We start from the raw sequence: 16,521 nt of genomic DNA on the forward strand, positions 1-16,521 counted from the left end.
GGGCTGTTAAATTTCTTGAAGTCACCGATGCAGTATCTTAGCAAATTGCCGGTTACAGTTGGTCATTCAGGATATTTCTTCTTGTACTCACTGAGACAGCAGGATTTAACAGTGGGCGCACATGAAAACTCAGTAACTGCACTTAACTGCAACTCAAACCTCAAGTCTGTTCCTTTGGCAGTTAAGAATAAAAAATACCATGTTTCCTGCCACTGCTGACCCCCACCTCAAGCTGAAGGAAACCCCCAAGCTTTTTGGCTTTTTGCTCCAGCTGCCAGCCTTCAGCAGGTCAGCTGTCTTTATCAGAGTTTTGGCTCAACTTTTGTTTAATTTTGTGTATATTTTTCTCCCTTTACTATAAAAGTTTAGCCAGGAGAAGTGAAGTGAGAAATAATAAGGGACAAGGGACTCTAAGGAAATACTGTAACAGTATCACTCTGATCTGACCTCTTTTCAGCTAAACTTTCAGTTTGTTCACATGCTCTGCTAAGTGTTCCCTTAACAGACAATTCCGACTGTACAATGAGCAGCAATTAGCTGCAGAGTTTAACAAAACTGTCAAACTCACGCATACCCACACCCAATAAGATCTATAACATCTAAAGCGATGAAGAAAACAGGAAATATAGAGGATTAGTCAGCTAATCCCATGTGGCTCTCCAAATGACGTTCCTCCCAGTTTTCTCAAAAAGGTATTTCCTACCATCAGACCACACATTCCGAACATTATTAATACTAGTTTTTTGTCTGGTCAAGTACCTAAGGAGCTTAAGCATGCAGTCATACATCCTTTACTTAAGAAACCAGGCTTTGACAGTTCAGTCATGTAAAATTTTAGACACATTCCCTTTCACACTTCCCTTTCTTAGTAAGATCCTGGAAAGGATTGTTTATACTCAGTTGATGGACTATTTGAATGACTCTCAATTGTCGGAAATCTTTCAGTCCGGCTTTAAGCCATTTCACAGTACGGAGACAGCCCTCGTAAAAGTTATGAATGATGTTCTGATAGCGACAGACCATGGTAAATATGCAGTGCTGGTCTTCTTGGACATGACTGCTGCATTCGACACAGTGGATCACGATTTGCTGATCTCCCGCTTACAGCACTGTGTGGGAATTTCTGGTTCAGCACTGTTGTGGTTAAAATCTTATCTCTCAAACAGGACCTTTTGTGTTAAGTTGGGGTCGGCTTCATCCCCTGTGGCCCCTCTGCTTTGGGGTGTGCCACAGGGATCTATTCTTGGGCCATTATTGTTTGCACTGTATCTTTTGCCTCTTGGCGCAATATTTCAAAAACATAGTGTCATTCCATCTACATGCAGATGACTGCCAGCTTTATTTACCTTTTAGTCATTCAGATAGTCTCCCAAGTCGACCTCTGCTTGACTGCCTTAGTGATGTTAAAGCATTGTGGCAAAAAACGTTTTACATTTTAATGATCATAAGACGGAAGCGATCTTATTTGTCCCAAATCGTGTTTCTGACGCTCCAGATGTTGATCTTGCCGCTTTGACTTCCATTTAAAGAGTTCGATCACAAATCTCGGAGTAAAAATTGATTCTGCACTTACCTTTGATGGTCATGTAAACGGGGTGGTAAAATCAGCATTCTATCACCTCAGACGTTTATCGAAGGTTAAGCCCTTTCTTTCCAAGCGTGACTTGGAAAGTGTTATTCATGCCTTTATTACTTCACGTTTAGATTATTGCAATTCTCTTTTAATAGGGGTTGGGCAGGGCACTTTGTCACGCTTGCAACTAGTCCTTTTATTGGTTTTTAAATCTATAAATGGTCTGGCACCTGTTTATTTGTCTGATTTGTTGAGGCCCATGTCCCCATTCGTTCGCTTCGGTCAGCTGAGAAGCTGTTGCTTTCAGTCCCTAAGTCAAGGCTGAAACTTAGAGGAGACTGACCATTCTCTGTTGCAGCTCCGATGCTTTGGAATAACCTCCTCTCCATATTAGACAAGCTACATCAGTGCCAGTTTTTAAGTCCAGATTAAAAACCTATTTTTATTCCCTGGCTTTTAACTCTGTGGGTAACTGACATTTTCATTAATTTTATTGCTATGTCTGGTTTTTGCTATTTTATTACTATATTTATATTTGTATTGTACAGCACTTTGGTCTACCAGGTGTGTTTTTAAAGTGCTATATAAATAAACGACGACGATGATGATGAGCTATCTTCCCTACATTTAAAAATGGCACCATGTGGCTCTTGGGAATGTATATTATTCCTACTGACTCTTGTTTGTTTACAATCTGGGCATGTACAACTTTTATCTCCGTCCTTGTATAAATGACTAAACTGCTGTGGCGCTTCTATGTGGGTTTTGTGTATTTCATATATACAAGGATGCCCTACTTTGATGATCGCAAAGCTGCACTTTTTAGTGTCAGTATTACAATCTTTGGTCTTTAAATAAAAAAGAAAATACATATTACAACACAGCTGAAGTTGAACAGAATTGTACTGATTTAACTGTTGAAGTAAAAAGATGAACCAGTGAACAAGAGACTCCTTTTAGAAAGTGGAAGCACATAAACTCTACTGCTGCTTTCCAGCATTTTGAGTTACATTAAAATGAATCATATACTGGGTGAGATCAAGAACTTCCACATCTTTTCCCATTAAAAAAAACAAAAACCATACCTGATTTCAATGTGGGCTCTATGCACTTCAATGTTGCCTCCTTTTCAGCTCCCAGCGCATCTGCTTTCATATGCTCAACCTGTTTATTTTCCCTGAAAGTCCTACTTGGTGGTGGGATCATTGCCATCAAAGTCAATTCAGATTGACACAGGACTTGATGTTTACTCTGTACAAGTTTGGCAGTTCTGGTGAAATCGCAAACTAACTTCTTCAAATAGTCAAAGGGACAGTAAAATGGTCCAAAATTGTTCAAAATGAAATTGGGCAGCAGAACTTTTCATCACTCTTTACATAGGAAATTATGTTGGAATGAAAATGATGGCTGACTAATTTACAATGAATTCAGGATATTTCACATATCTGACCCAGTAATCTGTTTTTTTTTGCATGTTTAGAAGTTTGACGTGCCATGGTAATGCCCATTAATCTCTATTAAGTGTCTCTCGGGAAAATGGACGGGAGTATTTGTTGGGTTGATCAGATAAGTTCAAGTGGCTCTTAGGTATACGTGCCTGACTCCTGCTGTACAGTCCTGTACAGTATGGCACCAAGGCCTTCCTTTGAGGTCAGAGCACTATCAGCCAAGAACCTGCCAGAAAGCTGAATGCTGGAGAATGATTGATAACCTCCAGTGTTTCTCCCACACAATTTATTAGTTTGTTTTTTGGAGAGCAGTTTCTCACCGCTCGGAGAATTTGTTTCCCCTCCCTCAAAGGCTCGTACAGTCCTTTCCCCTATTATTAGTGGGAAACCGCTTGTATAGAACAATATAAATTTCCTGCAATGTGTCAAGACTGTTCCACTGACAAGACACAAGTAGCACAGCTCAGGCTCAAAGAACAAATTGAACAAGCGTTCACCGGAACTACTCGTCATTTGCCTGCGTTTTAACCAGTTCTTCCCTTCCTGGCAGTGCTTCCCCCACCAGCCTATTATTTTCTCGCCCTTCATCTTTGTGTCCTCTTTTTTTTCTTTTTCTTTTTTCTTTTTTTTTTTTTTTTACGCTTGTTCTAATGCCAATTTCCTTCACCAGAGTCATCGTGGTCTCTAGCTCATAACTTGCCCTGAGGAGGGTATATTGAGGGTCTGATCCTCTCAGTCTGGGTCCCTAAAGTCATATCCTGTGTGGGGATTTAGTCTGAAAGTGCTTTACTGGTTGTTTTCTGTTTGAGTGAAGAGGATGGTACACAGCTGGTTTAAAGTGGAATCCAGATGAGCAAAAAAAGAGTAAAGACCTTTATTCTTATCTAAAAAAAAAATAGTGCATATTTCTATTTTTTCCCTTCTGTAGCTACAACACTAAAATTGACTGATTTCAACAGCCACCTTTTTTGTATAAAATTGAGGAAGAGAGGAAGCTTAAAAAACTAATAGAAATCCAAGATTTATGTGAATGTAACTAAAAACTGGGCCAGCTGCTTGCACTGACGAATTACCTCTCAAGCAAATTACGAGTCGCTGTGTGTTGTTTTCATGCTTTGATTAAATGTGCCTAAAATAAACACTGCCCAGAACAAAGGGAAAACATCTAAGATCCCAGTCTGTGATTTTTGGAAGTGATCAGCATATTTAAAGTGTGAGGAATTTGCACTAAAAGGTAAAAGAGTGGATAAGGATGCCTTTGCTATAGGCAAAGGCGTAAGAAAGTTGTATTAAGCTGATTGCGACTGTGTGAGCTTTCTTTCCTTTTGTGTAAAGACTAAAGTCACAGGTCAGTGAAGGCCAGAGAACCCAGCCCCTCTGCTGTTCTCGCGCAAGCCTGTAGACCGCAAACAATACCGCAGCCTCTTTTTCAAGTCTTCCTCGTCTCCTCTTCTTTCTTCTCCTTATCTTTCTGTTTGCCCTTGTTCGCACAGCATTTTGTTACTTACTACCATGTCCCCAACTCCTCCGCCATACTCCTACTCATCATACTCCTAAGCTCTCCACTGGTGCACGTTACCAGTGTCGACACAGTCGGTAATAATAATGACTGTTTTTATTTGCATCACTATTAATTTTTTTTTTTTTTTTTTAAGTGACAGAAACCAGACACAGAAACCCGATTAAATAAACATTGAGAACAAAAAATTTACCTAAACTGAAAGAATCCACATAGTTTACTGAAAAGGCTGAAGCTGCAGCTTTTTACACCGATTATTTTTGCAAAATGTGTAAAACTAAATATCACCAAAATAAAGGTAAAAGAAAATAATACATTAAAAAAATGAATTATTGAATAAATTCAATACAAAAATGCATAAATAGTGTTTCATAAATAGTGATCATACCTAACTTGTTCACCTCCTTTTCTTTTTTTTTTTTTTTTTTTTTTTTTTTTGCGTTAAACTTTCTCTCTAATTTTAATAATTTGAACCAAGTTTAGTTAAATGGCAAAATCAATGCATGATTAGTAGTCAGATATGTTACTCTAGGATATTACCTCATATTTTTGAGGTAATTATACGCACATGATTAATGATATGTAGTTTGTGGGAGTTTCCTGATGAGCTTCAGTTTAAATTCTTATTGTGCAGGCCAGAGATGGGCCTTACTGTAATCCAATTACTTTTTTCAAGTAACGAGTAAAGTAAGGGATTACTATTGCAAAAAAGGTCATTTGATTACTGTTACTTTCCCGTAAGCACGCTGCGTTACTGCGTTACTAAAACGGTGATTTTTTTTTTTGATTTTTTTTTTTTTTTGCGAGAGTGTCTCATGACAATGACGTAAGCCAGTGCGACATTCGTGGCAACAGCTGTGTGCTTGAAGATGTTGAGTCCCTTTTGATTAGCAAATAAAGTCACAAAACTTGGTTTGTGGCTGTCCTCTTTTAAATCTCACATAAATACAAGATTACGTGAATGGCTCAATTGTATCTCTGTGTATGCTCTTTGATCAAAGGAAAGGTGGGTGGTCTTAACTGTACTAATGCTTAGCCCAGACAATAGGAGTGTGGGTGGCTGTGTGTTTGTTTGTTCATTATTACTCATACGATACCTTCGTGGTACTATGATTGTAGGACTTCCTTTGTACTTTACATCAGTACCTCACTTTAAAAACATTCAAATCTGGACCAACAAAATATTTCTAGATAGTGTTTCTGTGTGTTGTGGTGTTCTACTGGTGCTGCTGTGTGTCACAATTAGTTTTGTACTTTTAAGGGAACTTTCTGGGGGATTTAGTCTGTAGATTGTCTGGTCACAATGGCTTTTTTTTAACCTGCCTTGTTGTTGTTCTTTTACTTTGGTGAATCACTGACCTCCTTGAGCTACAAGGCTCCATGCACGTAACATACAAGCTCTGTTCCTGCTACTAATGCCAGATTATACCAGTTGAACACAGTATGTTAGCACTTAGCTGTGTGTGTGTGTGTGTGTGTGTGTGTGTGTGTGTGTGTGTGTGTGTGTGTGTGTGTGTGTGTGTGTGTGTGTGTGTGTGTGTGTGTGTGTGTGTTGGGTTAGATGGCTGGTATGAGATCTAAATCCCCCTCCGACCCCCTCAGATCAGGTATTGTTGGGGCTCCTTCACCCCCTCAGACTCCCTGCAGGCAGGAGAGAGCCGGTTAGCTGAAAGGCGTTTCCTTGCAAGACAAAAGTGTTCGGTCTCATGTGTCTTGAGGTTGTATTTGGAAGCTAAATAGTAGGTTTATATGTGAAGGTATGTGAAATGTGTTTTCTGGAATGTTATTTACAAAGATACGAGTTCAGTACTCTCTAGCAAGTGTCAATATTTGTTGACATATTTCATTAAAAGCTACGTGCTTTGATTTTGTGAGAGAGAATTAGAAGTCTTGTTATGAGTTTGGAAAAGTCTTAAGGGGTCATACCTTTCTAGACAGCTTTTTGACCATTTTTATCATGGTGTTGTTTAACAGTACTGTCCCTTTTATTTTTTGTAAGGCTATATTGCTGCTTGCTCATATTTCTTCTTTTTTGTCACGCAGAAAGTAGGAATCCATCATCAGACCCATCAATACTCTATTTTTCATGAGATTTACTGTGACTTGAAACACATTAACAGAAAATGTGTTTTTGACCATAATATTTGTTTATCCAGTGTGAAACTCCAGCTATAGCTCATCTTTTAACGCATTTACTGATTACATTTGCATTAAATGCCCTTTTTATTTTTTTAATTAAAAAAATATATTTTAAAGTCTTTGCTTCAAGCATCTCTTATATAAGGTTGTAACGTATTAAGCAAATTTGTATAGTGGCACCAGTATACAAAGATGGTGAAATAAAAGTTGGTTGCCAAATAACAATGCATTGACAATTTTCACCTTGGTTCTAACATTTCTTTACTATTAAAATGAACCGCTACAGTGGGACAAAAAAGTATTTAGTCAGCCACCGATTGTGCAAGTTCCCCCACTTAAAATGATGACAGAGGTCAGTAATTTGCACCAGAGGTACACTTCAACTGTGAGAGACAGAATGTGAAAAAAAAATCCATGAATCCACATGGTAGGATTTGTAAAGAATTTATTCGTAAATTAGGGTGGAAAATAAGTATTTGGTCACCTCAAACAAGGAAAATCTCTGGCTCTCACAGACCTGTAACGTCTTCTGTAAGAAGCTTTTCTGTCCCCCACTCGTTACTTGTATGAATGGCACCTGTTTGAACTCATCATCTGTATAAAAGACACCTGTCCACAGCCTCAAACAGTCAGACTCCAAACTCCGCCATGGCCAAGACCAAAGAGCTTTCGAAGGACACCAGGAAAAGTATTGTAGACCTGCACCAGACTGGGAAGAGTGAATCTACAATAGGCAAGCAGCTTGGTGTGAAAAAATCAACTGTGGGAGCAATCATCAGAAAATGGAAGACATACAAGACCACTGATAATCTCCCTCGATCTGGGGCTCCACGCAAGATCTCATCCCGTGGGGTCAAAATGATCATGAGAACGGTGAGCAAAGATCCCAGAACCACACGGGGGGACCTGGTGAATGACCTGCAGAGAGCTGGGACCAAAGTAACAAAGGTCACCATCAGTAACACACTACAACGGCAGGGAATCAAATCCCGCAGTGCCAGACGTGTTCCGCTGCTGAAGCCAGTGCATGTCCAGGCCCGTCTGAAGTTTGCCAGAGAGCACATGGATGATACAGCAGAGGATTGGGAGAATGTCATGTGGGCAGATGAAACCAAAGTAGAACTTTTTGGTATAAACTCAATTCGTCGTGTTTGGAGGAAGAAGAATACTGAGTTGCATCCCAAGAACACCATACCTACTGTGAAGCATGGGGGTGGAAACATCATGCTATGGGGCTGTTTTTCTGCCAAGGGGACAGGACGACTGATCCGTGTTAAGGACGGAATGAATGGGGCCATGTATCGTGAGATTTTGAGCCAAAACCTCCTTCCATCAGTGAGAACTTTGAAGATGAAACGAGGCTGGGTCTTCCAACATGACAATGATCCAAAACACACCTGGAGTGGCCTAGCCAGTCTCCAGACCTCAACCCCATAGAAAATCTGTGGCGGGAGTTGAAAGTCCGTGTTGCTCGGCGACAGCCCCAAAACATCACTGCTCTCGAGAAGATCTGCATGGAAGAATGGGCCAAAATACCAGCTACTGTGTGTGCAAACCTGGTAAAGACCTATAGTAAACGTTTGACCTCTGTTATTGCCAACAAAGGTTATGTTACAAAGTATTGGGTTGTATTTTTGTTATTGACCAAATACTTATTTTCCACCCTAATTTACGAATAAATTCTTTACAAATCCTACCATGTGGATTCATGGATTTTATTTTTCACATTCTGTCTCTAACAGTTGAAGTGTACCTCTGGTGCAAATTACTGACCTCTGTCATCATTTTAGGTGGGGGAACTTGCACAATCGGTGGCTGACTAAATACTTTTTTGCCCCACTGTAAATACCAATGCCAGTTTTAGTTCCAGTTGACCTTTGAAAACCTTTACAGTACTCCTATATTAGCTCTTGCCTTCAGAAAAGTAAAAATTAAACATTAAAGTAAGTGCATGGCTTTATAAGGTGTAGAGCAAGCAGTAGTTTACACACAGTTGGACCTACTGGAGTCTTACAAGAGGCACACTGTGGATTTTCCTTTAATAATGTCTTCAGCCTTGGAAAAAAGGGACCCCTGTCCTTTAATCTCATAACAAGCAGCGACCCTCCATGTGGGTCAGTCTTAACAAATCTGTTCGGTTTCTCTCAGTCTCTAATGAAGAAATTGGAATAGTGCATCATAAGGTTTAAGGAGTTTCTGGTATGAAAGAAGGTTTGAAAGCTACTCGGATGTCCTGCTTCTACTGGCAGGGATGCATTGTTTTATTCCCATAGCTTCCTTGAAGAAGCTGGCATGCATCTTTAAGGTTACATAAACCTTATTGAAAGTGCTCTTGGTCTGATCTTTAGTCTTACGATTCTTAGTTGGTCACGGTTGATTGGAATTGAAATGCAGTTTTTTTTTTTTTTTTTTTTAAATCCTTTTTGGCTTTCTGTAATGTTATTCTTCTATGTCTGCATTGTTGAGTTCCCAAGAGTACTTTGCGCCATGTTTCTCCTTCCAAGTATTGTTCCATGCCACAGTTTGACTTTATTGGATACAAATCAGACCAAACCAAGAGACTCAGCTCTATCCTCAGCAATCACACGAAAAAAGCCTTTAATAGTTGGGAGTGTTTGCTTGTGCATGCAGTCACCTGTTGAATGCCAGTACTACAGTGATCACCACAATCCCCTTTTTTTGTTTCTGTGTTCTTTTCTTTGGCTGGTGTTTGTTTCCTTCCAGTGATGTTTGTTCATAGCTTGGCAGGTGTTTGAGTCATTCATATTCTTTTTTTGCTTAGCTTATGAGAATGAACAAATCCTGAAAATATTTTTCCCTCGGCAGGTTAAGAGATGAATGTGGAATCCCTCTAATGATGGGTTTGCATCTTGTTTCTTTATGATTGGAGGTGTTGGCTCAACCTACTTTGCAGTTGAAAAAGTGCTTAGTCACATCTCCCACCACTACACCCTGTGTAATTATATCTATGTATAGACCTGCGGGTATGCTATATTTGGGCTGTACATAATTGTTACAGTATATTTCATACTCCTATTTCAAGAACTGAGTGATACCAGCTTTTCTCTGTAAATACACGTCTGGCATGACTCACCTGCCGTTTGCCCTATTTCTAATCTTCAAACCTAACAGTACCATTTCATATCATACCCTCACACTGGACTCAGAGCTGCCCAGCATGATGGAGTCTTTCTACAAACATCACTTCATATTCTGTGATGTAAACCGATAAATTGTTGGCTTCCTTTTCTAATTAATGCTCAGGCAGAGTCTGGAGTTGAATTGTTTGTATGCTGCTCCGACAGCTTCGAACAAACCACTAAAGCCAATCATAACAGTGGGGTGGGAGTGTGTGGCGTATTATGGCCTGACATGATGGTCATAAAGTTAACTTGGTTCCCACTGCCAATATCCCTGTGCCAACTAAAACACTCAATTACGAGAAGGAGAGGCTGGTGTAGCGTTGGGGATTAAGGCCTACATTGTGTACAGTAAATCGGCAGGAGACAACAGGTATTTGGAGCGAGTGGTGGTTTTGAAATCACATGATCCATTAGCGGTCTTGATTATAGGTCTCAGCCTGTGCTAAGCACATGTTACAGAACAGAATAATTCAGGTAAACAGCCATTTAGGATTAACAAGGTCTGGAAACAGATGATGGCAGACAACAGACTTGTGTTTGCGCAATGACTGATGCAGGTTTGTAGATATTTAATTGTACTTTGCATTTGTAAAAAACTGTTATTCTGTTTTTATCAGTTCTTCAGTTCACTTTTTTGTTGGATTTCTTTCTGTTTTATCACATATCACATCTGCATTTGTGTCTAATCTAATCTACTTGTTTTACAGGATTTGTTTGTTTCATTTTTTTTTTTTCGTGTCATTGTGTCACACATGTTTATTTTCCCACTGGGTGCATAGTTTCCCAAAATTCTGTCTGTGCTACCTCACCAGAGTGATGTTTATCGAGCCTCCGTGTAGAACGTCCCTGTAAATCTGGTGTTTGAGTACGTGAGGGAGAAACTGAGGCTCTAGCCTGGTGTCACAGTCTCCTCTCGGTCCTGCAAAGCCTGTTTGTTTTTAGATCTGGCCCACAACAATACCCGACTCTCCGCCGTGCACACACTATCTCACATACACTGCGTGCAGAGCTCACTGAGAAAACAAGCGACAGCCATAACAAGGACTTAAACAGGAGCTGCACTCCGTAGGAAAAGCTGCACTCACTTCCCAGGCTGGTGGCTGACTCACCACCATCCTATTATACACTATAGTACTTGAAAGTCCCCAAAAAGTCAGGAAAACAGCGCTTGACGTTTTTTGGCACCATTACACAAGATTGCATTGTCGTTTTCAAAATTCTCCTCTCGGGAACACAAAAGCAAAATGCAGCTTTGATGTTTACAATAATAAATACTGACATCTGTCCCAGCGGTAGCAGAGAAGAAAGCTCCTTTGTTTCAGCTTGTTTCTTCACCGGTCAGAGAAGAAATAAAGGAGGGCGAGATCTTTGTTTCGGACTCTTTGGAAGTTTGAGGCGCACACAGGCTATTTTTTTTTTTCACCTGTCTAACCTTTCTGTTTCAACTCCTTCTCCTCCACAGGGGTCTTTAATTAAATGTGCTGCTGCAACAACAGGTGCTCACTCACACCCTCCTATTACTCAGTAGAGTTTCCTTACTTTCTGTTTATGGGACAGCGGCTGTTATTTTCTACATATAATTCACAGTTTACAGTGAATGTACTGTGAACCAGTGCACCATTTGGAGACTCTCCAGGACTGGAGAGGTGCTTTAAGAGCAGATAATCTGTCAGCTCGTTCTAAAAAGAGCATCCGCATAAAGATTGAAATATTTTTCTCTTTCCTTTTTCCATAATCCTGCTGACAGACAGCCTGAAAAAAAGTTGGCATTGGTCTTTCCAGAGAAAATGTGTTTGGATGAACAGTACCTATATGCCGAGCTGGAATGGTCTGCTGCAGTTATCAGCTGTATCGATGTTGTTTTAGTTTATTTTGTTTTAGTTAGGATATATGATTAGAGGTTTTAATAAAAATGAAATGGTCCTCATAGGTAGCAACAATGTGAACATTTTACTGTTCAAATGAGACATCTGGCTTTCTGGACTGCTGCAGTACCCTGTTGGTAAAGGTCAAGCTGACCCGTCTTGTAGTATTTGCAGTGGCACATTTGTTGGGCTCAAGTTGAGATTCCCATCACAGTGGGAGAGTTCAGGATCACAGTGACGCCACAGCATGGCCTCTTCTTTCAGTTTCTCTTGTTTCCACTTCTCAGATCCTGGATGAGATTGCAGAACAAGGGATAAAAATTTATCAGCTACCTGATGCCGACTCTGACGAGGACGAGGAGTTCAAGGAGCAGACTAGAGTCCTGAAGGTGAGAGAGGGGCACTTAGCTAATGCCATCTTTTCCCATAGGAGGTCCGCCATTTCCCTCTGCTGGTTCAGCATTCTCTTCCCATTCATCTTTGCTTCCCTTCACTGGAACTGCTCCTCGCTGATACCTTTTATTTTCCACATATTCTTTCCTCTGCCTTTGGGTGTCCACTAACATTTGACTTCCTTTCCCAGGCAAGCATTCCCTTTGCTGTCATTGGCTCCAACCAGCTTATCGAAGTGAAGGGGAAGAAGATCCGTGGTCGTCTGTACCCCTGGGGTGTAGTAGAGGTGGAGAATCCTGAGCACAATGACTTCCTGAAGTTGCGCACCATGCTTGTGTGAGTATCTTTGGTTATAATTTGAAAAGTAAAGTCTTATAAAATCTAACCAGAACTTTTGCCCTGTTAAGCTTGTTGCTGCCAGAGATGAAGTTAAAATCTGAGCTCTGCTGCCTTCTAGTGTTTGAAGATGTGATTGGTGTCTGTCTGTTGCAGGACCCACATGCAAGACCTCCAAGAGGTAACTCAGGATCTGCATTATGAGAACTTCCGCTCAGAGAGGCTGAAGAGAGCGGGCAGGTGGGATCCTGTTTGATATAGCAAAGCACACGTTAGTTATTCCTGTTTCATTCAAGGAGTATAATATTAATCACTTCATTTGTCCTGCAGAGCTGTGGATGAGGAGGTGTTGGATAAGGACCAGATCCTGCTACAGAAGGAGGCAGAGGTAAAAACACACGGAGCAGATTTGTGTATTTGAGCAATAAAAGTGAATAGCCGTACACACAGACCTCAGCAGTCTGAAATCGAATTAAAAAAATACTAGCCTGTGGCGCTTTTTCACTTTACTCATTTAAGGCACAGACTCGTGCATAATTTAGCGAATACTTACATTTCAGTCTTACATCATTACAAGTATATATACAAATTTTCATTTTCTTTGCAAACTACATAGAAACCTGTTCAGTTTTAAAGAGAAATAATGTGACCTGTAAACCTTTGTAAGTAAATGAAACTTTATTCATACATTAAAGGCTAAGGCTGTTTACGGTGCTTCACATTTGTCCAAACTAAATCAATGTTCCAGGCTTTCAATTCAGCACTCATAACATATTTTCACGTGTGTTTTTCCAGGTTAAAAAAAAGGATTTCTATCATTGTTCTTTTTTCTTTTTTTGTTAAAGTAACAGAACTACACAGATGAAAAGCATAAATAAAAAGCATAAAGTAGCTTGATTTCCCAGTGAAATCATGATGTCTGTGAGCCATAAATCTGTAAATGTAGAAAGGCTCAGTTGATCGTTTCATCTTGAAAACAGTTCAGTAGAATATTTCAGGGTGAAAAATGGCTGACATGGTGTTCAGACAGCACACGAGGATTTGATGACTCAAGTAGGTCAACTCTGGCACTCGGTGTATAGTCAGGTATAAATGCAGAATCACACTGAGCCTGCAGCACTGTAACATAACGTGCTTTCAAAGGTCATGACCACAGTTTTAGAAGCTGCAAATGCAAACCAGGAAAGCAGCCTGTTTTTCTGTCTGGTTGTATGTTGGAACGCAAAAACATTCTTATTTTCACTCGATATGCATTGTTAACCTTATGGGCCGCTGAGCCTGCATGTCATCAGGTCATAACCTGTTTCCTGATTGCCTTTGATTGGCCTTTTTCTGTTACTGCAGCAGGGCACCATAGTGAGCAGGTGGGGTGCAATCAGAGCTGTTTGTAAACAATGTCTCCAAGCAGGATATGCCATCACTTCCTGCCTGGGTGTTTTTTATGGTGGGAACAACCTCAGTAACGTTAGGAACCGAAGCCACAAGGCCAGAGGGATCGTTTGTTTGGCTGATTTGTTTAGATGTCGTGAGAGGTTTTGCTGGGAGGAAATATCACAATGACCTGTGATACTCCCTAGATTCCTAAAAGGTCCCAGAGTAAATGAATAAGTAATTGTTATTTACATGAGAGGTTCTTGGAAGTAGTTGTGTACTGAGAACTGATTAGGAGTTCCGAGTTGTGTCACATTCAATGATCGGATAATGCACCGTATGAATGTCAGTTCAATGTGCAGTAATGTCAAATTTGTTTTTCTTAAATTTTCAGGCAAATTCAGCAAATAGCTCAATACATTCTTACAGTTAGGGTTAAATATACATTTTCTGACACTTTAGGGTTTGTTTTCCTTACAGTCAGAGCTGGAGTAGAGTTAACAGCCCACAGGAGGCTTAAACTAGACTTTCTAAGTAGGTAATTCAGTTGCAGCAAGATGCCATCTTCCCTTGTTTTAGACAACATAATACTATACAGTAGCAGACTTTTCAGTCTCTTAGTTCTGTGGAAACAACCATATTTCACCTACTGAGAAAAAATAATCTGGCTTGAACTGCTTGAAGTTCTGTGCTCTGCCACAAGAGGGCGAGAGATATTAACAGGAGAGCTGCTGTTTAATAAGAACACCTGTGATCCTTCTGTAGTGCATCCTCACTGTTAGTTTTAAGTACTGCCTTTGTTTTAGTGCTTTTTACTCTTTAACGTCTACCATGTAGCAATTATTCATTTATTAGTTTGCATTGATTTTATGCTTTATTTATTTTTAAGCTTTTTGACATTATAGCTGATATAAATACTCTCTATTTGACTAAATGGTGACTAAACAAACACTTTTTTTTTCTTGTGTAAACAAAATGTTATTCTGTAAGCTGTTTCAGATGGCAGTTATTTGGCTGCTTTAGCCTAGTTAAATACTGAGTGAATTATACTGTTGTCAGATGAGAAAGTCCTCCAATTTCTTAAACTTAAAACAATTAAAATATTTTATTATTAAAGAGAAAAAAGGCTTATTTTTTCTTTTCTGTTAATATGTGAATATTTTCTGGGTGTGTGTGAAATAGGAGAAGTACTCTTTGAAGCAGACATTAGGTCTTGAAGTCACACATTACATTTCGCCACAAGCTGATATTCTAAGAAAGGCTGACTGAATCAGCAGATATATGTGTGTATTTTAACCCCAGACCACGACCTTCTGATAAGTTTATATCGATAGTTTGGTTGCCTAAATCTGACCAAACTAAATGAAACTTACTGATGTGAAAGTGGTCACTGCTTGAAAAAAAACTTCAATGGGGTTTTATTTTCATCTTCTTTCTCTTTCTGTAGCTGAGACGCATGCAGGAGATGATCGCACAGATGCAGGCACAGATGAAGATGAAGTCGGACGACTAAAAGGGTCGGAGGTGAAGGGAAGCACTGTGACCCAAGCCACCAGCACACACATATACATAAAGCATACACACACATGCATACACTTAGTTGTCCAGCCCTGCCACTCTGCAGGCCCACCAGGAGCCATTTTCCAGAACCACATCATCTATGTGCACACCACCACCACCTTTTCTTCTTCTTCCCTCCATTCTTCCATCCATCGGCTGTTTGGCAGCTCTGTCTCTTCAAGACTCCACATTCAAACTAGTCTCCTTGTGGGAGTGGGTAAAAAAAGAAACAAGTTATGACGACGATGTTTGAATACTGGGTGATTATCATTTATCTGCTATTTAGCCTTCTTAGTTGTTATCCTCAGCGTTGACAGTGACAGCGGTACCGAGCGGTTTTACCGTCACACACGTGTTTACATAATATACAAACTGTGAGTTTCGCCTCACAGGTCAAAACTTTACAATGCATTATTTTCCATTTATTCTGCTATTGGGTTTGAACTCATTCACTTAAAGGTACAAATAGTTTGCTTCTCGTTTTTTCTGTTGGTTACTCATCACTCACCCATCACCTTCACCTCTGAATAACCATTAGTGCCTGTTTGCTTCAGCCTGATAACGCAATAATTATAATTACCACAGAGATAGATACATGCGGTAAACCAAATCTGGTTTTCCTAAATGTGTTAGACTAGAAACTTTATTGTTTAACCAACAGCTAAAACTAATGCAAACCCTCCAGGCTTCAGAATTTCAGGATTTTTTTGTTTGTTTAAAATGTATCTGTAATACCTGGTTTTAATGTGCCAAACTATAACTTCAGACTGAAAACTAATCAATCAGTACTGTAAGTTACAATGTTCCCATGTTTGTCTCAGAGACATCATTTCATGTATAAAACGGTCAGCTTGTACACTGCATGCGCAGCTTTTCAACTTACTGTATTCACTCATTTCAGTTTAAATATGTAACTGAGCTGTGTGTAAACTCCCTCCAGCCCACTGTGAACAGCAGACCTTAACATTTCCCCAGCACTGCTGTTTAATCGTGCTTTCACTCATTTGCCATTATTTCTTATTAATGTGTCAGTTAAGACTTTGTAGATGTCGACATGTTTTGTATTTCCTGTCTCAAATAAAATTTGTTAAGAGAACAAAAGTTGACATTTGCTCATTTGGGGGCAGGGGGTACCTTTGAGACTCATGATCGACATGACTTGGCACTGTTACTG

General features: G+C 39.8%; 1 protein-coding gene across 1 annotated transcript in view; it reads left to right on the top strand.

Annotated features, from left to right (window-relative positions):
• Window positions 1-16,434, top strand: part of LOC146697266 (septin-2) — a 28,651-nt gene extending 12,217 nt beyond the window's left edge. Inside the window, exons 9-13 of the mRNA XM_085475926.1 lie at window positions 11,975-12,076; window positions 12,271-12,416; window positions 12,573-12,656; window positions 12,747-12,804; window positions 15,235-16,434. Coding sequence (XP_085332052.1) covers window positions 11,975-12,076; window positions 12,271-12,416; window positions 12,573-12,656; window positions 12,747-12,804; window positions 15,235-15,300 — 456 coding nt within the window. The 3' untranslated portion in view covers window positions 15,301-16,434. The remainder of the gene's footprint in view (window positions 1-11,974; window positions 12,077-12,270; window positions 12,417-12,572; window positions 12,657-12,746; window positions 12,805-15,234) is intronic.
• Window positions 16,435-16,521: the final 87 nt, after the last annotated feature.

The sequence above is a fragment of the Copadichromis virginalis genome, linkage group LG12, assembly GCF_057382275.1.
Source record: "Copadichromis virginalis isolate Kocher_CV1m ecotype Utaka linkage group LG12, C_Virginalis_male_GT1.1, whole genome shotgun sequence".
NCBI lineage: Eukaryota > Metazoa > Chordata > Actinopteri > Cichliformes > Cichlidae > Copadichromis > Copadichromis virginalis.